This window comes from Oreochromis niloticus, linkage group LG14 (assembly GCF_001858045.2).
Source record: "Oreochromis niloticus isolate F11D_XX linkage group LG14, O_niloticus_UMD_NMBU, whole genome shotgun sequence".
Classification (NCBI taxonomy): domain Eukaryota; kingdom Metazoa; phylum Chordata; class Actinopteri; order Cichliformes; family Cichlidae; genus Oreochromis; species Oreochromis niloticus.
The window spans coordinates 16,092,108-16,114,877 of NC_031979.2; the positions used below are offsets into that span (position 1 = coordinate 16,092,108).

Below are 22,770 nucleotides of genomic sequence, written 5' to 3' on the forward strand. Positions count from 1 at the left end.
AATAGCTAGCCAATAAAAAAAAGGAAAAAATATTTTAAAGAGTAAAGTAACTTATCATTACACATGTATTGATCTTTCAGAGTTTTAGTCAGCAAAATAGTTGCTTTGGCTTGGTTAGTGGGAATGGAATTTGTGATCGGTTCTGTCCATCTGTCTGTTAGCAGTCTAGATCCACAGTGTTCTAGGAATCATTTTCATTTTTTTTCTTTGATGGTAGATACCAATAATAGCTCCACCTGAGTTAATTTTTGTTTAAATCTGGTTGAGGTCAGAGCTAATGTGAAAATCAGCAAAGTGACTCAGCCAGTCAGTTAGTTCCTTCAGTGCAACCCTGCGAACCGTGCGTGTGTGCAAACAGAGAAGTCCACAAGGAGATGAAACGCAGAAGTCCGGAAAGTGAAAGCAACAGAGCGAGAAAAGCGGTAGGAAAAAGCTGTTCTTAAAATTTCCTGATGTAATTGAGGATAAAGAAAAAAAGGAGAAATCAAAACTTCTCGTTCCCTTTTTAAATTAAACATTTTTTATGACAAATTTGTCAAAAGCTCATTCATTCATTTATTTCATTTATATAAAAGAAAATTATACAGTTTTACTATTATTCTGTTATTACAGAATCCTCGAGTCCATGGTGAAATAATCAACATAGTTGAAAGTATTATTTAAATGAATATTTTTTTCTTTTATTTGAGAGCCTGTTGTTTGACTACATACAGACACTGATACGACTATTACGTTACTTCAAACTATATTACATTGAATTATGTGTTACTTTATAATAACACAACGTATTGTATAATAATAATACTTCTGGACCTTGATTTGAGGACATTTTCCTTAGTTGGACTTAGATTAGCTTAGATTTTAATTGCCCTGTCTTAGGCCAATATTATTGCTATCAAATAACACAATTATTTACCTGAAATTTCTCTTTAGGCAGTACCTTATATTGAATACTCTGGGAACTGTAGGGGATTTTTTGCTGGTTAATTTAACCCAGCTGTAGCTGGAGTACGTTTCCTCTTGTGGTTTAATATTTACCTTTTTGTGTCATATGCAAGAGGAATATGAATGACAAATGAAAGAGGAATGTGAATGACATGGTGCTGTACTTTAGATGGTCTGTACCATCAGTTGTAACATCAGTTATTTATATATACATATAAATAACTGTGTGTATATATATATATATATATATATATATATATATATATATATATATATATAAAAAAAACACCCAGCACGCCCCTGCGGGCGGTTTATCCTTCAAGCTCGGGTCCTCTACCAGAGGCCTGGGAGCTTGAGGGTCCTGCGCAGTATCTTAGCTGTTCCCAGGACTGCGCTCTTCTGGACAGAGATCTCCGATGTTGTTCCCGGGATCTGCTGGAGCCACTCACCTAGCTTGGGAGTCACTGCACCTAGTGCTCCGATTACCACGGGGACCACCGTTACCTTCACCCTCCACATCCTCTCGAGCTCTTCTCTGAGCCCTTGGTATTTCTCCAGCTTCTCGTGTTCCTTCTTCCTGATATTGCTGTCATTTGGAACCGCTACATCGATCACTACAGCCGTCTTCTTCTGTTTGTCTACCACCACTATGTCCGGTTGGTTAGCCACCACCATTTTGTCCGTCTGCATCTGGAAGTCCCACAGGATCTTAGCTCGGTCATTCTCCATCACCCTTGGGGGCATCTCCCATTTTGACCTCGGGACTTCCAGGTTATACTCGGCACAGATGTTCCTGTACACTATGCCGGCCACTTGGTTATGGCGTTCCATGTATGCCTTGCCTGCTAGCATCTTGCACCCTGCTGTTATGTGCTGGATTGTCTCTGGGGCATCTTTACACAGCCTGCACCTGGGGTCTTGCCTGGTGTGATAGACCCCAGCCTCTATGGATCTTGTGCTCAGAGCTTGTTCTTGTGCTGCCATGATTAGTGCCTCTGTGCTGTCTTTCAGTCCAGCTTTGTCCAGCCACTGGTAGGATTTCTGGATATCAGCCACCTCCTCTATCTGCCGGTGGTACATACCGTGCAGGGGCCTGTCCTTCCATGATGGTTCCTCGCCTTCCTCCTCTTTCTTGGGTTTCTGCTGCCTGAGGTATTCACTAAGCACTCGGTCAGTTGGGGCCATCTTCGTGATGTATTCGTGGATGTTTCTTGTCTCATCCTGGACTGTGGTGCTGACACTCACCAGTCCCCGGCCCCCTTCCTTCCGCTTAGCGTACAGCCTCAGGGTGCTGGACTTGGGGTGAAACCCTCCATGCATGGTAAGGAGCTTTCTTGTCTTTATGTCAGTGGCTTCTATCTCCTCCTTTGGCCAGCCTATTACCCCAGCAGGGTACCTGATCACGGGCAGGGCGTAGGTGTTGATGGCCCGGATCTTGTTCTTACCGTTCAGCTGACTCCTCAGGACTTGCCTGACCCTCTGCAGGTACTTGGTGGTTGCAGCTTTCCTAGCGGTCTCTTCATGGTTCCCATTCGCTTGCGGGATCCCCAGGTACTTGTAACTGTCCTCTATGTCTGCAATGTTGCCTTCTGGTAGTTCAATCCCCTCAGTTCTGACTACCTTCCCTCTCTTTGTTACCATCCGACTACACTTCTCCAGTCCGAATGACATTCCAATGTCATTGCTGTATAGTCTGGTAGTGTGTATCAGTGAATCGATGTCTCGTTCACTCTTGGCATACAGCTTGATGTCATCCATGTACAGGAGGTGGCTGACAACCGCTCCGTTCCGTAGTCGGTATCCGTAGCCAGTCTTGTTAATGATCTCACTGAGGGGGTTCAGGCCTATGCAGAACAGCAGTGGGGACAGAGCATCTCCTTGGTAGATCCCGCACTTGATGGTGACCTGTGCTATGGGCTTGGAGTTGGCCTCTAGTGTTGTACGCCACATCCCCGTTGAGTTCCTGATGAAGGCTCTTAGGGTCCTGTTGATCTTATACAATTCTAGGCATTCCAGTATCCAGCTGTGGGGCATTGAGTCATAGGCCTTCTTGTAATCAATCCAGGCTGTGCACAGGTTGGTCAGTCTGGTCTTGCAGTCTCGGCTGACTGTTCTGTCTACCAGTAGCTGGTGTTTTGCGCCTCTGGTATTCTTGCCAATCCCTTTCTGTGCCCCGCTCATGTATTGACCCATGTGCCTGTTCATCTTAGCCGATATGATGCCTGACAGGAGCTTCCATGTAGTACTGAGGCAGGTTATTGGTCGGTAGTTGGATGGGACCGGTCCCTTCTTGGGGTCCTTGGGGATCAGGACCGTCCGACCTTCGGTTAGCCATTCCGGGTGTCTCTCGTTAACTAGCAGCTGGTTCATTTGTGCTGCCAGACGCTCGTGGAGTGCAGTCAGCTTCTTCAGCCAGTAGGCGTGAACCATGTCGGGGCCTGGTGCTGTCCAATTCTTCATACTGGAGACCCTTTCTTGGATGTCTGCCACTGTGATGGTTACTGGACCCTGTTCAGGGAGGTCGCTATGGTCTGCCCTCAGATCTACTGAGCATTGCCGTTATGGGTTGTGTCCTTCTCCCATATGCTCTTCCAGTATTGCTCCGTCTCCAGCCTTGGTGGTGCTGTTCTGTTATTATTGTTCCCTTGCCACTGAGAGTACACCTTTGCTGGTTCTGTGGAGAACAGCTGGTTTATTCTCCTGCCTTCTATCTCTCTGGTGTACCTCCTCAAGCGGCTGGCCAAGGCTGTGAGTCTTTGCTTGGCAGTTTCCAAGGCCTCAGGTATGGACAGCTTGTTGTATTTCTTATGCACCTTCTTTGTTGCGCCTTTCTGCAACTCCGTTAGTTGGCTAACCTCCCTTCGTGCTACTTTGATCTTGCCCTCTAGCCTCCTTCTCCATGGAGGGTACTGCCCCTTGTGGCTGTTCAACTTGTAGCCAAGTATCTCACTGATCACTGCTGCCGTAGTGTAGATCAGCTTGTTAGTGTCGGTAATCGTGGTTGTAGGTATCGTCCGTAGTGCTGCATTAACATCATCTAGCAGACCTTCTGAGGGTACTTCACGTAATCTTGGTAACCGGCTACGGGGGATCCAGGTTTCAAGCTTGGCCATGATCCTATCTTTCAGGTCAGTTCCTCTCGCACTCAACGATCCTTCTCCTATCGCACTTGGGGCTATGTACCCAATCTCGGGTGGGGGTGATGATATCTCCCCCCTGACCTGGCGTCCTGACTCCTCCTTGCCGTAGCATTTATGTTGTACCTCGTCAATCTCTGATTGATGGGAGGCGACCGTGGCTCAGGGGATTGGGAAGCTCATCTGTAACCGGAAGGTTGCCGGTTCGATCCCCCTGCTCTCTCTGTCCTGGTCGTTGTGTCCTACTGCCTACTGGTGTTGGCCAGAGGGGCCGATGGTGCGATATGGCCGCCTCGCTTCTGTTAGTCTGCCCCAGGGCAGCTGTGGCTACAACTGTAGCTTGCCTCCACCAGTGTGTGAATGAATAGTGGAATTGTAAAGCGCTTTGGGTGCCTAGAAAAGCGCTATATAAATGCAATCCATTATCTGCCTTCAGTACCTCTACTCATTGCAGCTACACAGTTACACTAGCCTAATTCTCATTCACACATGTACTCTGTCTTGCTTATACTGGCTCCAGCGAACACCCCCCAAAATACATACTGGTATTACACCAGTGCTGTTGGTTTGGGATCAATACTAGCACAACATGTTATGTTGTTTGTAACCTCTAAGTTTAGTATATAACCCACTTAATTGCTTTAAATAAATTATATTTTGGGAATGAAAAAATATACCTGCCAGTTTTATTATTTTTATTATTTAATAAAAATAATCAATTTATTTATGTATTAATTTATTTATTCATTAATGTATTTATTTATTTATTTTTATAGCCTTTAAACAACAGAAGTTGACCTAAAGAGACAGGACCAACACATGCTATTTTTACAGGTAACAGGTAAAAATACTGGCATTTCTACTGGTGAAGTACACACGAAAACACTACCGGTTCATTCAAATGACAACTGCGCAAACGCAAAACTCAGTAAAAAAAAAAAATGCCGGAAGTCAACATCACTTCCTGATCGTGCCTCTGACGTGTCTAAAACAGTTTTTTCACTGGTAGTGGGTTTCACTCGTGGGGCATTTATTATCAGTTTAAGTATTATCCGGTAAGAGTTCGTGTTCTGAATAGCAGGCAGGAGCCGTTAAAACGACACTGTGTATTTTTTAATCCCAGGGCCCTCTTTCACTTTTATCCACATGTCTGTCTGCGTTTTTGTTTAATCCAGGTACGTGCTGAGAAGATGCTAGACTTCTTCACCATCTTCAGCAAAGGGGGGATAGTGTTGTGGTGTTTTCAGGGAGCCGGTGTCACTGAATCCTTCACGGGGCCGGTCAACGCTTTGATCCGCTCGGTGATCCTTCAGGTGAGCCTCACGGCTAGCTGCTTGTGGTTGTTGTCTTTTTATCCAGCTCTCTGTAACAAGGGTCCAGCTAATGCTAGCACTAACGGGTAGCTAATGCTAGCGTTAGCTTATGGCGTAGCGATCAACTAAATAAGCTTCTTCTGGGCTGTGCACCCCCCCGATACCACTGTCATTCATAAGTTCAATATTTCCTGTGCTACAGTGACGTAATTTAGGTGGTTGAAAACACACACAACAATAGCTGCAGTAGCAAAATGTGTGTTTAGCTCCGTTTACATGGTATTGATGTTTTTTATTTTTTTTACAGGAGCGAAGTGGGAACAGTTCGTTTAGTCATGGGGGCTTGAGTCTTAAATACAAGCTCGACAACGAGTTTGAGTTGATTTTTGTGGTAAGTCGTTCATATAAGCATTGAATGAATTAAAAAAAAAATCAACTGAGGATATGTGTTTGTGTTTTATATGTGTTTATGATCATTGCCTTTTTCTTGTTTCACCTGTGCATCTCTAGGTGGGTTTTCAAAAGATCCTGACGCTGACATATGTGGACAAGTTCATAAATGACGTCCAGCTTCGCTTTAGGGATCGCTATAAGAATGAGCTGGAGCAGAAGGGAGCTTTAAAGCTGCTCAACAACAGCTTTGAGTTTGAGAATGACTTCAACATGCTTCTCAGGTAAAGAAACAAAGTAATTTCCAAATAAAGACAATAGGTGTATTGTTTGGTGCCTATATCTGTAGGTAGGAATGGAAAATGTGTATTGGTTTTATGTGCAAATGATGTTATTAGTAATTTAAAGCCAATTCATTCATTGTCTTCCGGTTATCCAAATTCAGATCGTGGTGGCAGCAGGCTAAGTAGGGTATTCCAGAGGTTATTCTTCCCAGCCACATTTTTCAGTTCTTCTTGGGCGATTGCAAAAGATATAAAATCTCTCCAGCGGGTTCTGAGTCTACCTTAGAGTCTCCTCCCATGCCTAGAAAACCACTAAAGGGAGGTGCCCAGGAGGCATCCTAACCAGATGCCTGAATCATCTCAACTGGCTCCTTTTAACATGCAGGAGCAGCAGCAGCTGAGACTCCTGAGACCCCTGAGACCCCTGCAGATGTCACAGCTTGTCACTCTTTTTCACCCAATAGGCAGGGATTATACTTTCCACAAGTCTGCTAGGGTTCACTTGGGTCCCGCTGATACAGATTTCATCATCAGATGGTTAACATGAGGGTCCCCTCGGACGTTTGCATACTTCCCTGTTTTTTTGTTTGTTTTCTGTGACTCCCCGCGTTACTGCTGAGGCTGCATCTGTCAGTCCAACTGGCGCTCTGTCTTTCCATCCCTTATAAATATTTGAGTTCCTTTGCTTTATGTTCGAGAACATAAAATTTGAACACAACAATTCAATTTTATTTTAGCAGCAATTGAAATAAATCAAGTCTATCTTGATAATGGTCAAAATATGTTTTTAAATATTCGTTTCACATGCCACATAAGAAATATGATCAACAAGCTGTGAGATTTAATGGTTTTGTTGTATGTTTGTTTTATTAGCTTAGAAAAAGTGAAGGCTGCCTCCCTGACAGAGTTTCTTTTTGTTCTTCCCTATGTTGACATATATTAATTGTTTACCAAAAGTGTGGCGGAGGAGAGCAGTAAAGCTCGAGGCCCTGCCGGCATGCGGACCTTTGAGCAATCTGGGAAATCTCAAAAAACTGTGAAGTCAATGATTGAGACAAAGGGTGGGGACAAAGGCAAGGAACAGGGTGGCAAGAAGAATAAAAATGCCAAAAAGGAGGGTAAGTGGTCTCTTCTGGTTATAAAAAGCAAAATCTAAATGGATAAGGGTAACATGATTTCAGACTCAGTTGACTCTAATCCTTTCCAGCTCCTGCAGCTCAGCCTGCCAAAGGGGATCAAGACAAGGCCTCACCCTCTGGCCAGAAGATGGTGGAGAATGGTAACCAGAGCTTGACTGCAGAGGAGATCTTGCAAAAGAACAGAGAGGAATTCTTCCGTAAGCACAGGCCAGGAGCTTCTGAAAAACCCAGGTAAAGCAGCTGATACTTCCATTTAAAAGAGACAGCAGGCCAAGAACAATGTGTGTTTTAAAGACACACATTGATTTTTCTTTTCCTAAAAACTTATATTAAGTGTTACTTCTGTGTGTGTGTGTGTGACTGTCTGTTGTGTTAGAGCCATGGTTTGATGATAATAATTGATTATTTTCTTTCCTCGTGTGTAAAGCATGTTGAGACACTCATTTTTCATTCTGATCTCGTTCTCACAGTAAGTCGCCAAAGCCTCAGAAGCCAAAGGGGAAACAAAATCGTGTTTGGAACACGGGAGGCAGGAGCACCAGGGATCTGGACTACAGCGACAAGAATGGAAATGGTTCTCCAAATGGTGCTGAACAGAACCTGGAAGCACAATTTGATCCGGTATTTAGTGGTCTTTAATCTAACCATCTAAAACCCTAAGAGATCTGCAGTTAGATTAATGTGATTAAAATAAAAGGCGAGTTGCCACATACTTAGTTCCTCGTTTGTGTTTCAGGAAATGCAACCAGCCTCCATGAAGGGAGACTTGCTGTCTGTGGAATACGAGTCCAGTGACGAAGAGGAGATGGAGGAAGAGGATGAGGAAGTGGTCGTCAGAGAAACAACCAAGCCAAGGTACGAAATATTAATTTTAGAGTATCAGGAGGAATAATATTTTTAATGTTGTCTAAACTATAGGTTGTGTATTTCTTTCTTTCGTTTTCAGCTCCAAAAAGGGTGGAGGTTTGTTTGGGATGCTGAAGGGCCTCGTGGGCTCTAAGAGTTTGACCCGGGAGGATATGGAACCAGTGTTGGAGAAGATGAAGGACCACCTGATCGGTATGAAGTCACCTGCGGAACGGATGATTGTCTGGTATTAGTTGTCTGGTATTCACTGTCCTCCTTTCTGATCACACAGCAAAGAATGTAGCAGCCGACATTGCCTCCCAGCTGTGTGACTCTGTAGCCAAAAAACTGGAGGGCAAAGTCATGGGCACATTCACCAGTAAGTACACATTATATACATAACAAAGTATTGATTTTTAATTTATAGTATGGTTTAAGGATCATGTTTATGTTCCCTCTTCCTCTGAGTGCACCAGTCTGCATGCTGGGAAGAGTATTAAAATTACAGTAATGCATTTTAAACATGAAGTGTATGTCAAAGCCTCTCGAACTGATAAGTAAAGTCAATTAACTGCAACTCTTCTTGTTAAAAAAATAACTCTGATGATATGAATGCTGTAAGAGTACGACCCCCTTGACTTGATTCACATACTTGGCCTTAACTGCCAGTTCCAACTTATTCATTTCTTTTATTCATCCTAATTATGAATTGTGATGTTACTTTATGATGTCATTATATTAAATACACTGCATCTGTAAATGATGTTGTGCAGACTAGCACATATGGGTAACGCCTTTTGTGTGTGTGCAGCTGTGGCCTCAACAGTAAAGCAGGCCCTGCAAGACTCACTGGTGCAGATACTGCAACCCAAGCGAAGAGTGGATATTCTGAGAGATGTCATGGAAGCACAGAGCCAGCGAAGGCCTTTTGTCATCACATTTTGTGGTGTCAATGGAGTGGGAAAGTCCACCAACCTGGCAAAGGTGAATTGACATGTTTGACATTTTTCTGCTCATTGGTAATTTGAGTAATTTACCGTCTCATTGTAAAGGTAAACTTTCCCCTGCCTTGGTCTAGATCTCCTTCTGGCTGATAGAGAATGGTTTCACTGTGCTGATCGCAGCCTGTGACACATTTCGTGCTGGTGCCGTGGAGCAACTCCGTATTCACCAGCGCCGCCTGAACTCTCTGCATCCCCCCGAGAAGCACGGTGGACGGCCTGTAGTCCAGCTTTATGAGAAGGGTTATGGGAAGGATGCTGCTGGAATTGCTATGGAGGCCATTGCCTATGGTAAAAAAACAAAAAACAAAAAACAAAAACAAAATCTACTGTGTGGTAACTGACAGGATTTGGCATTAGTAAGTGGTTGCTGGCTCAGTGTGGCTCAGCACAGTGTGTTGTACCTTAGCTGTAAAGAAGGGATGTAGCACTTTTAATATTAGCATTGCATCCATTTCAGCATCATTTGTTCACCTTTCCACTTTTGATCCCTGTAGCCCGCAACCAGGCCTTTGATGTGGTGCTGGTGGACACTGCTGGGCGTATGCAGGACAACGCACCCCTAATGACAGCGCTGGCCAAGCTTATAGCAGTCAACATGCCTGACCTAGTGCTGTTTGTTGGGGAGGCTCTGGTGGGCAATGAGGCAGTTGATCAGCTGGTAAGATCACTGAGAAAGTTCAAATATTTTTTGTACATATAAAGGGAAATAATTAGTTCATTTTCAATTTGAAGTAATAAAACATTTAGTTCATATCTGTATGAGTCATGTGATCTGCTGCTAGAGCTTTAAGTCGGTCTCTAACGCTACTAAAGAAGAACTTTGTTAGGTTAAAAAAAATTCTATGTATTCAACTGTCCAGCAGAGGGCAGTGCTGTTGCATTAAGTTGCTGTTTTGTTACACCCCTGCCTCTAGTCCGCATTAGGTTGGAGATTTACATGTTAACTCTTTCCTCAGCAGTTTGTACCTGAACAACTCTGCTTTTGTTTCTTGTCCATAGGTGAAGTTCAATCAGGCTCTGGCAGACCACTCCATGTCTGACAAGCCTCGCCTCATTGATGGAATTGTTCTCACCAAGTTTGACACTATTGATGACAAGGTATTTTATTGTGAATACTTTACCATCGGTGCCATCTCATTTCTGTGATTTAGAGAATATTTGAATGCAGTTTGGTAATTAGTTTGCAGCTGCTTTCTGGCTTGTGAATAATTTGCATTGGAAAGCTGATAGTTCTCATTCGTCATCTTTCCTTCTATACAGGTTGGCGCTGCCATCTCCATGACTTACATCACAGGCCAGCCTATTGTGTTTGTGGGCACAGGGCAGACCTACAATGACCTGCGCAGCCTCAACGCCCGTGCCGTGGTCAGCGCCCTGATGAAGGCTTAAGTTGGCCGCATGTTCTCCTGGTTTATTCATCATTGCAGAGAAGCCTTTGCCACGCTGCCACAAGATGTTCCAGCCCCGCTATAGCCCACGTTTCCATGCTGCTGCCCTGCGTCCTCTGCTTTTTGAATCAAATGAATGAACTAAATGTCTCACACAGGATGTTATTCTTCCAGTAAAAGGACAAGTGTGCACTTGAAAAGACAGAACATGTTACATCAAAGCCAGAGGAGCCTCCCTTTGTATTATTTTTAAACTTTTGGGCCAAATTTAGAAAGTACCTCAGTTCAGCTTGTGTTCCGAAATGGTGAAGTCTCATTCAAATGACATATTTGCTGAGTGGACCTAGGCTGTGTTATCGGTTTACTGGTTTACACAGTAAAGGCTTGGAAAAGAAAAAAAGCTCCCTATCTGGCATTGTCAGTCAGATTTCTTTCATTTAAATGAGGTCGGGTAGTGACTGTTTGCTGGATGTGACATTTCAGCAGCTGCCTGTGCCTGAGGAAAGTTTAGTGACCACAGTGCCTGTCCTTCTCTTATCTTCTCAGTTAACACTTCAATAATGTGGATACTTACCCACTAATTTCATGGCTTTGCAGTTCAGAAGAAGCAGCCCCGCTAGTCTAGTGGGGAAGACAGTTTATGATTTACAAAAGGGTGTGTGTGAATACCAGCACTTATCAGGTTAGATGTTTTTCGTGTTCAACAAGAAGAAAATCATGGCGTAGAAAAATCAAGGTCGACAGGGCAGTGCATCAAGATTTCTTGAACAAATTAACAGTTATGATATAAAAGTCATCTCCCAGAGCTCCTCGCCTATATATAACACACAGTTAATTCATTGCCATTACAACATGAAAACTTTGATTCCCCAGTTTATAGTGGATGAAAAGCAGAAATCCATTTGTAAGTTTAGGTTTTTCTTGGTCTTATAGGTGTCCATAGATGTCAGACTACACTTCTAAGTGGTCAATTAAAGTTCTGTGGCCCTTTGACTTATTTCCCCTCTGATTCATTCATCATTTTTAAGAGAAAATTAAAGTTTTAAAAATTTCTGCCCCCCTTTAAAATGTGGTAGTGCAATATGAGAACTATAAAGAAAATTTGAGATAATTTATGAGAATGTAAACGTTTCTAAATAAAGCTGCTATATGCTATGACAGCCTGTAAAGTGGCGCTTGTTGTACTTTGTGTTAGAGATGCATGTACGACAGGACAGATGGAATACCAAAAGCTTTATTTTGAAAATGGTGCTTATTATTATAAATACTACATCAGAAAACACATGCAAGTATTAAAAGTACAAAAAGGGGCTTTTAAAGAACTATTTTTTTTTCTTTATTTTCAGCACAGGAGTGGCAAAGAGGTTGCTACTGCGAGGGAACCGCTCTGATATGAAAACATCTGAATGTACATTTTTACGACAGTCGTTACAGTAACTCGTCCCTTTCCCCACCAAGCAGTGTGCAAATCAAGTCTTCCAGGTTGTGGGATGAGCATGACTGATTCAATCCATTCACACAAGACTTATAATCGAGAGCAGGGGGGGTTGTGCGTTAAGTTCAATGTGTATTTACTGCATGTTGAAAATTCAGCATAACAACATGTTTAACTACTGTGGATTCACATGTATTGTTTCTGTCGAACTGAAAAGAGAACATCCCATTCAGTTACCCGGATGCTTCCCACAAAGTGGATGTTCCAGCAACATTTAAATCCAGTATAGTAGGGGATGCCAGGCAGACTCTGACGGCTTAAACTTTTTTCCCTTTTAGCTAAAAACGGAATGAGAAGGGAATCTGAAAAATACTGATGTAATTAAGGTTCCCCATATATTCCTAAATGTATTCAACAAAATCAGACTTGATCTGTGAGTAAAGCTTTGGAGGAAAATGCATCTGTCAAGAGTATGGGGTTGAAAAGAAGAGGAAGGAATTGTCTGAAAATCTCAGACAAAAGCTTAAAAATAAGTCAAAGAACATCTACTGAAATGATGCCACTGACAATGTTAATACTGCCAAACCAGTTTGTGGAAAAAAATACCAGCAGTGTTTTTGTAACTAAAAATCAAGACAGACTTGGATTTTCTACCAGCATACAGTCAGAAAACAGTTCTGATCAGGGTGTTTAGTCTGAAAATGTCTTTTGCGAGAGGCAGCAGCTCCAATCCAAAGAGACGAGCTCAGTCTTAACCTTGAAGGAGGCTTTTCTGTGTGTTAATACCGATCTGCTGTTCCTCTCCGTTCTGTGACGGGGATCCTGCAGATACACATTAAAAAGAGACAACGTGCAACTCAAAGAGCCCACATTTTTGATAGATACTGACAAAGAAAGAACATCATGATACAAGTAAATCCTTCCCTGTCCCCTTTCCTGTCCTTATTTCTCATTTGTGAAAAACTGAAAGCTCTTTTATAGAGCTTCAATGCTAAAATAAACTATTTTTTTAAATGTGGTGGCCCCTTTAACACAGATTATTCTAAGGCAAGCTAATGTGTTGCGATTCATCCTGCTTACCCCAGCCATTGGTGGACACGTCACGGTTGCAGATCTCATTGGCCAGCCTCTCAAAGTACTCTGGCAGGTCAGCGTACTCGTCTCCATAGGAGATGACCTTGATGCCCTTGTCAAGCATGTTGTCGCGCAGCTTCTTGAACTCTCCCACATCCTCTCGCCGCACGAGCATGAAGTGCTCGAGGTCCGACTTGTGTTTAACCGCCTCCAAAAACAGAGCCTGGAAGGTTGTGTCGTCTACTGTGCGCCCGCAGCCCAGAAACACAAAGGATTTGGTCTCGTACAACTTCTGGATCTCACGCTGCAAAAAACGCCCAGTGATAAAGCTGTATTATTTCATTCACAGAAGAGTTTACCTTTCAAATAAACTAGTGCGCGTCCAGAGGAAAATTGTAAATCATTTCCAAGTCTACCTGACTGCTATATCCTTTATAAATGTGTACATCTTAAGCCAAAAAGGGGACAGAGAGCAGTGAACATTAGTGCCTACCATAACCTCAGTGTTCCTCAATACATTCTGATAGCCAGCAGGGTGCAGTACGATACCACTGGGGTTGGTGTAAACACCGTGTATATGCAGAACACTTAACCTCCGTTTCTCCTGAGCCCACTCCAGCACCTAGACACACAAGCACACACGAGCGCACACTTAACAGTCCATTGCACAAAATCCTGTTCTGGCTGGGAATGGAGCGCAATCACTGAGCAGCAGTGAGAGGATATTCGCCCTGATGGAGATGAGGCATAAATACCAGGACTGAGAGGCAAAGTAACGGGTCTCTCAGAAATCTCCGATCACTTCTGGCAAACTTGTGTTCTCTTTAAGAAACCACTCAGTTTAAATGGGCTGGGACATAAATGATTGGACAGCTGAGAATTTGCAGAAAACTTATTTGGTAGTGAAATGAATCAATGTGTACTAGAAAAACATGTGCTTCCTCTTTAGCCCACTTTAAAGCCAAAAATCAAATATTGTTCAATGATTAAAAATGGAAGTTAAACTTCCCTCCACCTGGCTGACAGAAAGGCCTCTTTCAGGTCAAAAGCCTCGTTTATTTTTTTCTCCTAAACCAGCCAACGGGGAGCTTCACTGGAAGCCAGTGTCATAAATGTAACCAGAGCACAAGATAGTGCATGGGGCAAAGTTTAAGCAAGATTTCAATTTGTCATTTATTTTGTCTGGATTTTAGGGAGTCATACTTAGAAACCTACAAAGTGCTTGTGGTATCACATGATGTTGGGGACCTTTGCCCTCTTTTGACAAAAAAAAAAAAAAGACAAAACCCCCCCAAAACAGCTGACTGCATCTATTGCAGTAAGAAAGATCAATCACGTTTCAAGTAATATTTACCTTCTTCTCATCTGTCAGGTCCAAAGACTCCAGTTTGGTGCCCTGATGGGCTGCATAAATTTCCAGCAGGTTGTCGAAGTTGGTAGTGAGAACCAGCGCGCCGCTCTCCATTAACTGCAGCACTGACCGCAGTAGATGTTTCCCTGCGTGCTCCATCTTGCACTCCAAATCATCAAACACTTCGTACAGGCAGTCCTTGAAGAACGTCGATCTTACATTACCTGTTCTCTGTTTAAAAATAAAGAAAGGAAAAGCACGTTGTTATTAGTCGATAGTTTTTTGCCCAGTTGGTGCTTTTACTTCAAGATGTAGGTATGGAGACCTGTGTCTAGTTGCAATTTCTAAATGAGCATTTTAGACACCAAACTTGAGCACACCTTACTAATGCAGCCATGTGATTCACGCATAACAAAAAGGGTTTAAACTTATCGTTAAAACACCTCTCCTTGGCACAGACCTTCACAAGAATTTAAGCGAAACTTAGGTGGCGCTGAAGAATGAAATAGCTGGAAAAAAATGCTCTAAGGCACATTGACTTACTTCTTCTAGTAACTAATAGACTTCACTTAAGTCTATTTAGAGATTACAGGCTGTGACTTAAACCTCATCCTTACCTGGTGAAGCTTTTAGTTAAAAAAAAGAAAAAAAAGAAAAAGGTGGAGGTGGGGGAACTGGGCTGCTAAGAATAGCTAAAGGGCAATTCAGAAATGCACTGACCACTGTGATCCTAGTACAGGGAAATACTCCGCTGACTTTCACAGATTACAGCTCTAATGGGCTAAACAGCAGGAGTCCTTTCCACAGGAAGAAACTCATTATCCACATCTAGCGTCTACAGCACCCGTCCTGACCGCCGTGTCCTTGGCCTGTCTCTGGTCAGGACTTACGTAATAACCAACTACAGCACTCGAGACCAACTCTGTCTTGTAATTCTAATCCTTTTTTTTTTTTCTTTTTTTTTTTTAATGCATTTAGCAGCTTTACAAACAAAAACACTCACACTTTAATTTTTCAGGAGCACAGTAAGAGAGAGTTCAGGGGACAAAAAAACCTATTTAAAAAAATACTATGATTTGTCTTAAGTAGTCATTACAATACAAATTGAAGATTAAACATCTCAGATTATGGTCTAAACAACTATCAAAATTACATGTCTTCCCTGAATTGAGCCAAACCTTTGGTCAGCACACTTGTAATTAGCCTCTTCACTGCCAAGGATTTCAGGCCTAGACAGTCTCTTTAGGTTTTAACTTTGGATTACCCCCATTACAGACCGCAGCCACCCTACGAATACACAAATCCATGAAAGTGGGTTAAACTGTCTCTGTCTTGTGTTATTGGAGGTCTCTGACACTATTACACAGCTGCCGAGTTCTGTCTGAAACACTGTACAGTAATTGTCCTCTGTTAGACCAGAACAGAGTAAAACTACAAAGTACATCTACCTAGCTCTAGTGCTAGCATGTGTGCTTCTCTTCACCAAGAGAAATATTTGCACATGGGTTTTTGTGAATTGAATGCCTACACACTCATACAGACTATACATTACTGTGTGCTTGCACTGGACTTCAACTCTGCTTGAATGTGAAATCTGGGCTGTGGGGGTGGGAGTGGGGGACTGCTGGTTCCTATTATTCTATGCTTGTTTTTTTTCCTCAGCATGTTAGACCCGGCTGTGTCTGTGGCCAACGGGAGTGGGCTGGTGTCTGCACGACTGTGGATTGAAATAAACACGATGGATAAAGCCATAAAAGCGCTGTTTGTTCCCTTTGTTACAACAGGCTGAGGGCTGAAACAAAGCGTGTTTTATCAATGTCAAAGGTGCGATGAGACATGACTAACACAGGAGGCAAACGGTATTAAGTCTTCCATCTGCCAGCCCTGCTCCAGAGCAGACCGGTTCAATAGTAAGAGAACTGAGTCACATGTAAATCTATCAATCTAGCAAACTAATGGGTCCAGCGAGCCGTGGTTTGGTTAAAAAAAAAACTAAACTAAACATTGTTTTCTCACCTGCAGCCTCACACAGCCTGCAGAAAAAGATTATAGCAATGCGCTGCATCTAGACACGTGGCACAGTAACTGTCTTCAAAAACACACAAGAGGGCTCAGGATCTGACTGTAAATGTTTTGTGTTCCTCCACACACAGTACACGTTGGCGGTTACACACAAATGTCAGGTTTGCAGGGCTGAATAATTTAGAATAATGTGACTCTACTTTGGATAAATCCTGAGCTCCAGCTGACCCATATGGAAAAGAAATAGTAAAAACTTATATGATTTACTGATGAAAGTGGCCACTTTCTCATTACTTTCATATATTGTTTTAGTAAGTATCCAAAACATACAAGTTTCATTATATAATTTTTCAAGGGATCTTATATCTGTTTTCACTCTTGTATGCTTTTCATACAAGTTTCACACAAGACAGATACAAACTTTATGAGATTTATATATATCTTTTCCATATGGGGAGTCTCAGTCCTCAGGACCTCAAACAAATGAATTCACCTTTATCTTCAGCCTCCTCTCCTTTATCTTAACTACCACACCTTTTTCAGAGATAAACACATATAAAACATGCACTTACACTGTGTTATTTTTGTCAGGACATCACTGCATTCTGGCAGTACCACACCTTGTCTGTGTAGTGTGTCACTGAGCCTGTGAAAGCTTGTTATGATTAGGTGGTCAGGTAAAGGAAATTCCTGACAGCTTGGGTAATCTTGTTTGGCTCATCATAACATTTCAGGTGGTATTAACCTATGATATTTACCTTTGATGTTGTACATATCTCAAAATATTACGCTTTCATCAGTCATCACTGTAAAGGTTAAATGGACTGATTCTTTTCTACTCAAAGCAGTTTTGAAAGCAAAATACTTCCCACTCAACAGGTCAGCGATTATCTTATTGCATTTTTAAAATTTGTAGCCAAGCTAGCAAAATGTTTTAACAAGGGCGACCGGTCTGGGCTGCTGGAAATTCAGTTTAACATTCAGACTCTTAATAAGAAGCAATTGCATTATGTGCAGAGTGGAGATGGCACGATACCACTTTTTCATGTCCGATACCGATACCGATATCAAAAATTTGGATATCTGCCGATACCGATATAAATCCGATATAGCGTATTTTATAATCAACAAAATGTTTTTTTTAAATATCTTGCTGCATTTTTTATAAGTTCATACTCAAGTTTAAAAAACTAAACTAAACTAAAGCTATTCTGTTATACCTGTATCCAAAAAATACACTGCACCCAAAATATTTCATAGATGAGCAACACTGCTCAGTCTAAACTTAAATCTACACCATCCTCCCTATTCTGGTATTTTAAAGAGGACTTACTGGAAATATTAAGCAACCTAATTAATAGGGTTGCAAACTCCCAGCAAAAAAAAATAAAAAATAGGAAACCACCCCCAACCCTTCGCCTCATTATGCTTAATTGACGTAATCCACTTTAATTTAATGCAAGTGTAAAAAAAAAAAAATACACAGAAATCAATAATTTTTCTACAATAATTAAATAGATTCAACATCTTTCTTCAACAGATTTGCAGACTGCACAGATGGTATCTTCCCAAAGGAAAAAGTACTAGCTTACTAGGTTATAAATTTTAATTAATAGTTCCTATATACAATAATGGATTTCTATACATTTTACATCAGATGAAAACTTTGGTTGTAAGATTTGGATAATTATTTATTAAAAGCTAGACATTTTAAATGAGAATAAGAAAGAAAAGTATTTCTTTGTGCCCCCCTTTCCCTGTTAATGCCCTACCTGGCCCCCTGGCAAAACTTTGCTAGACCCGCCCCTGCGCAGTTACCAGCCGTCAGCTACGTAGAAAAGGATCCTGGTGTAGAAAGCAATATTAAATAAATTCTAACAACAGCTTATCAAGCTTAAACGTGCTGCTGTTGTTTATCCGCAGGTTTCCTCTTTCTGGCGCAAAGTGGGTGATAAACAAACAAGAGAGACAGACTCGCGACAGAAAAGCCGATCAGCTGATCATTGATCAGTTTCATGATTGAAGTAGCAGCAAGAGAGGGACAGAGGCAGTCATTCACTGGGAATGCTTTACAAACATTCAGAGATGAACTTACACACTTGCTTTACTTCTCTGGGATACCTTTAAATGCCGGTTTGTAAGCACGTAGCAAGGCTCCAAATGCTCAACCAGACCGCCGACAGGTCTCGCACGCCACAGCCGCTCTATCACGTGACGCATACTTCTCCGACGTGCTAAGGTTATGAGCTGGGTTACGCCATGTCGCAAGATTTGTGAGGTGCTTTTGTGATATTGAATGGATCGGATTACATTTTTTATTTCTCTCCGATATCCGATCCAGTAATTTAGGTCAGTATCGGACCGATACCGATACGTAATATCGGATCGGTCCATCTCTAGTGCAGAGTGCGGTTTGACATTGAGCTGTTAAACTAAGCAAGACTGAAGAAGGTGTGGTTTGCTCCAACACATTAATGGGAGTGTGACAGATGTGCAAGACACCCATGTTATACTGGAGATACTGGTCCATCGTAAATGAGCTTGGGCCAAGAAAAGGGCAGCAGCATTTCTGGATCTTATTTATATACTTTTATCTTTATCTTACTCTCTTTTTGTATATAACATATATACTGTTTGTATTTAGAAATGATTGTAAGCTGTGGGGGGGTTTCCCTTTTAAACAGCATATTAGCTTGTTGGAGATACATTTGTATCCTTTACTCTCTACCTTTCCGTCACCTGTGAGATTTCCTTTATTCTAACGTGGCATATACCCCTCTAGTATTAATCCAGAAGTTTCATATATCAAGGGAAGCTTCTGCTTTCATTTCTGCATTCTGACACAGAAGTTATTACTGACATTAAAAACGGGAACAAATCAAAAGTCAAAATAAAAAAAAATATGGATGCGCTTCCAAACTGGCACTACTTAACTAAACTTTTTGAAAGTTCTGACCACTTCAGGCAGCTGCTTTTGCTGTGTGTAATATAAGATATTTGCATTGCTGCTCATTGCTTTCATTTTAAAGTTAAAAACTGTTCAAATAAAAGAGATCAACACATTGTTATGCATAAAGATTGTAGGGTCTTTAACTCACAATATAAAGTACCTGGAGGCGAGTGCTGTTGTGATTTGGCGCGACATAAATGCAGTGAACATAGCTTGTTCATTACATATGCAAATAATTTCAAAATGACTGATTAAATGTTTGCCTGTATTGACTTTTGTGTTTTAAAAAAAACAATCCACACTAAACCTTATGTCATAGGGTGTAGACGTTTTAACCATATACAGCTAAGATCTCTTATGTCAAACCACAGAAGCTGAAACAAAATTTCCCCAGCTGGGGAAAGCACACTAAGCTGGCAGTCTGTCTAACATGTGTTAGTGTGCATGCAACAGGGAGGTGTAGGAAAGAAAGCCAAAGAGGAAAGGCTCAAGCAGGCTTACCGGGGAAAGTTTCTGAATGAGGTCATGGGCCACATGCACCAAATTCTTGTCTTCCTGCATGTGCTTCTGGAACCGCCGATTTTCCTCTTCCTCCAGCAGGTCAAAGTCATTAGCTGCATCGAGCAAGGCCTGGATGAGGCCCTTCCAGGAGCGGAGAGCAGGGACCTGAGGGGCCACTGCAGAGCTTACCCCGGTACCAATCACCAGGACAAGCTCGGGGGCTCGCTTAGTCTTCAGACTGGGCAGCAGTTTCCTTTGGGGTAGGCAGAGATTGAGTGACGATGGTTCCCAAAATGGTGCTTCCGAAATCCTTCCGACAGCATGAAGGTTAGACAAACTATTTTCAAGCACACTAACATGCAGTCGGACACTAAACCCTGGCTTTTATGTAGGGCTGGCAAAAATTAGGAACTCAAAAAAAAAGAAAGAAAAGATTTTAATCAGCCCTGTTGATGAATTAGTTATAGTCATAGCGTGCAGCTGGCTCTAAAGCAGCATCTGAGCTTACCTGGGCTTTTTAGCATTGGAGTCTGCATCCTGAGAATCCACTGCAGGCCGCTTCTCAGTTTTCACTGCTACAACAGAGGCCATTCAGCTCCTGTAATGAAAACATGATCAATTAAGAGCCTCTGTGCAGTATGTTTAGGGAGTGACTAGTTAAGCAAGCAAAACACAACAAAACAAGTCTGGACCCTAAATGGGAGCGGTGTGTGAAGCTTTCTGAAGAGTCTAATTACACTGAATCCTACCAGAGCAGTAGAAAATACCTGTCAAAAAAACGGGGGGAGGTATGTCAATCAATGTAGCCTGCCTTTGTTCTTGTTCCGCATGCCCCTGTTCTGCTCTGCAAACAGTATATTACTTATTCATTTCCTCCTGCAAGCACACCTTACCTCAAACCTTCAGTAAAGCTACTGTACCTGGAAAGTAGGAGTACGACATAAGCTAGTCATTAACTAGATAACAACAACATGTAACTTGTTCTCTTTTTATAACTCCAGCTTTAATTCAAAGCTCTACCGGTTCAATATCAAACCATGAGTATTTAGTAGTAATTACTAATTAACCTATGGCAGATCGTCATGGCAACATTAATTTCTGAAGACACGACTTCGGTGACATTACATACAATCGATTACGTGTTACGGCGTCATTTAACAGCTAATGCTACGGTACATTGTTCAGTATTGATAGCTTACTCACCTTGGTACCGGTATGGTAATGCCCACTGTTTACTTCGGTTAAAGTGAAAATCCTCTTAATCCGAACCAGGCGAAAGTCAGTCCTTTGTAAAGTGAAATAGCTCGGAAACTGATCCGAATTCGAAGCTTTTAGGTTTTCAGTGGTGTTTAAGCCAACCCGGTAAAGTTACAGTATAGACGGTGTCTTTTACTAAACAACCTAAAAATGTAACGAACTGGCAACTCTTAACGTCAGTTAGCTACCGTTAAAACGTTAACTTCCTTTGATGTTCTGAGCCGAGTTACCTTCTAGGTGTTTTTAAAATCCTGATTTCGCCTCTTGTTTACTTGTCATGATGATAGTAGAGCATTTAAATCTGCTATACGATATAAACCAGTCCTTCTAGATAATACTTATGTAAGTTAGTTTCTTCGGAGCAGCGCAAACAGCACTAACGTTACCGGCTCACACCGCTTTTCTACACATTGTCACTCTCTTAACTTCAGCGGTACCGTTGAAGTCGCCGCCTGCGGAGAAGTGCACCGGGTCATATGATGCCTTCACGTGCTGAGCGAATGGCTCCGCAGTCTTTATTGATGCCAGGCACACAGATCAACTCACGCATAGTTGCCGCTATCGGCTAAATGTGTCGAAAAAAAAGCACCCAGTGTACAGAGGTGTTGAGTTTTGAGTTTTTTTCTTTTTTTAATGCAAGATAGGTGAGGCTCTACTTTGTTTCAAACCAAAGATTAAGGCAATTTCCTTTTTAAAATTTACTATCCTTTGATAGTTATATCGACACGGTAATGTACAAATAGATTTCTGACTTCCACTGCAGCCCAGGTATAGTAACAACAGTTTTATTTAAGGAAAAAAACCAACAAATGGACCTGCTTTAAAATTCAAAGCCACAAAGGGGAGATTTACAAAGAGCATTTGAAAGCAGCAGATTTTCTGAGCTTTTCTTCACGTGTTACGTCCAGCTAGGCAAGACGTCTCTGTACTCTATACAGATGGTATACAGAATCTCGAATATAGTAATTGAACCTAAGAAATAATTTCTATTGATTTATCTTTTTGTGCAGATTTTACCTTTTAGGGGCAATAAAGCATGAGAATTCGTCTTTCTACTGACGTCATATATGCGTGGAAACAGATGTGTAATGTCCCGAGATGAATCAGTTTGTGTTCAAAGTCTTGTGATTAAACATCACCAAAATAAATAATTACGCTATCAGGTGCAAGTTTACTTTTTATTACATTTTTAAAAATTTAATTTCTTTTAATTTTTTAAAAATTGTCAGTTATAAAGACTGCGGTGGTCTTCAAAACTGACCCTAAATTCTACATTTACATTGTTTTATAACGTATGCTAAACAACACGTCAGCACAGACTTTAACAATACCACTACTGCACTGCCATCTCCCGGTTGAAATACTAACTGCACCCAGAGAAGTATTTGGGGCAAAAGTCACCTGTTACGATAAACACGATTCGAATCTTTAGCGTTTTTGTTGTGTTAATGTAGCGAAAATACAAAAATACAAAGATGTTTATGCGTTGAGTAAAGGCTTGGTTGATGGGTGATGCAGAGATAATGAATGCTTGGTGTCATTACAAACTTCTGTAAACATACCACCTAAAACATCTAAATCAGTTTTATATGTGCAACACTAACTTTAGTTTGAACAACAACAAAAAAAAAACTAAAAACAATTAACCCAAGAAATACAAAAGGTGATGGAAGTGTTAAGTTGTGACTTTGCATAGATGCAGTGGGAGTGTTGCTAAAAATAAATAAATAAATC

General features: G+C 41.7%; 2 protein-coding genes across 4 annotated transcripts; one reads left to right on the top strand and one right to left on the bottom strand.

Annotated features, from left to right (window-relative positions):
• Positions 1-4,986: 4,986 nt before the first annotated feature.
• Positions 4,987-11,615, top strand: srpra (SRP receptor subunit alpha). The gene is made up of 15 exons (XM_003441596.4): positions 4,987-5,137; positions 5,258-5,395; positions 5,703-5,786; positions 5,906-6,069; positions 7,027-7,187; positions 7,277-7,439; positions 7,679-7,829; positions 7,945-8,063; positions 8,155-8,267; positions 8,347-8,433; positions 8,866-9,038; positions 9,133-9,346; positions 9,553-9,716; positions 10,058-10,156; positions 10,319-11,615. Exons 2-15 carry the CDS (start codon positions 5,273-5,275, stop codon positions 10,445-10,447), a joined length of 1,944 nt encoding a protein of 647 aa, XP_003441644.1. The 5' UTR covers positions 4,987-5,137; positions 5,258-5,272; the 3' UTR covers positions 10,448-11,615.
• Positions 11,393-21,563, bottom strand: fam118b (family with sequence similarity 118 member B). 3 transcript variants are annotated; one of them, XM_005474606.4, is made up of 8 exons: positions 20,983-21,563; positions 20,547-20,623; positions 20,288-20,377; positions 19,780-20,032; positions 14,310-14,537; positions 13,449-13,577; positions 12,962-13,259; positions 11,393-12,703 (listed from the first exon to the last, which is right to left on the bottom strand). In XM_005474606.4, exons 3-8 carry the CDS (start codon positions 20,368-20,370, stop codon positions 12,633-12,635), a joined length of 1,062 nt encoding a protein of 353 aa, XP_005474663.1. In that variant the 5' UTR covers positions 20,371-20,377; positions 20,547-20,623; positions 20,983-21,563; the 3' UTR covers positions 11,393-12,632. The 3 variants fall into 3 exon arrangements, with proteins under 3 accessions (XP_005474663.1, XP_005474664.1, XP_003441643.1); XM_005474607.4 differs by lacking the exon at positions 20,983-21,563 and adding an exon at positions 20,700-20,843; XM_003441595.5 differs by lacking the exon at positions 20,547-20,623 and having other exon boundaries at positions 20,983-21,562.
• Positions 21,564-22,770: the final 1,207 nt, after the last annotated feature.

Coding starts and splice junctions, on each gene's coding strand:
- srpra (XM_003441596.4), top strand. CDS start 5,273: ATGCTAGACTTCTTCACCATCTTCAGCAAAGGGGGGATAGTGTTGTGG. Junction 5,396..5,702: donor TCCGCTCGGTGATCCTTCAG/GTGAGCCTCACG, acceptor TTTTTTTTACAG/GAGCGAAGTGGGAACAGTTC. Junction 7,830..7,944: donor TGGAAGCACAATTTGATCCG/GTATTTAGTGGT, acceptor TTTGTGTTTCAG/GAAATGCAACCAGCCTCCAT.
- fam118b (XM_005474606.4), bottom strand. CDS start 20,370: ATGGCCTCTGTTGTAGCAGTGAAAACTGAGAAGCGGCCTGCAGTGGAT. Junction 13,578..14,309: donor ACCTGACAGATGAGAAGAAG/GTAAATATTACT, acceptor TTGTGTGTCTAG/GTGCTGGAGTGGGCTCAGGA. Junction 12,704..12,961: donor CGTGTCCACCAATGGCTGGG/GTAAGCAGGATG, acceptor GTGTATCTGCAG/GATCCCCGTCACAGAACGGA.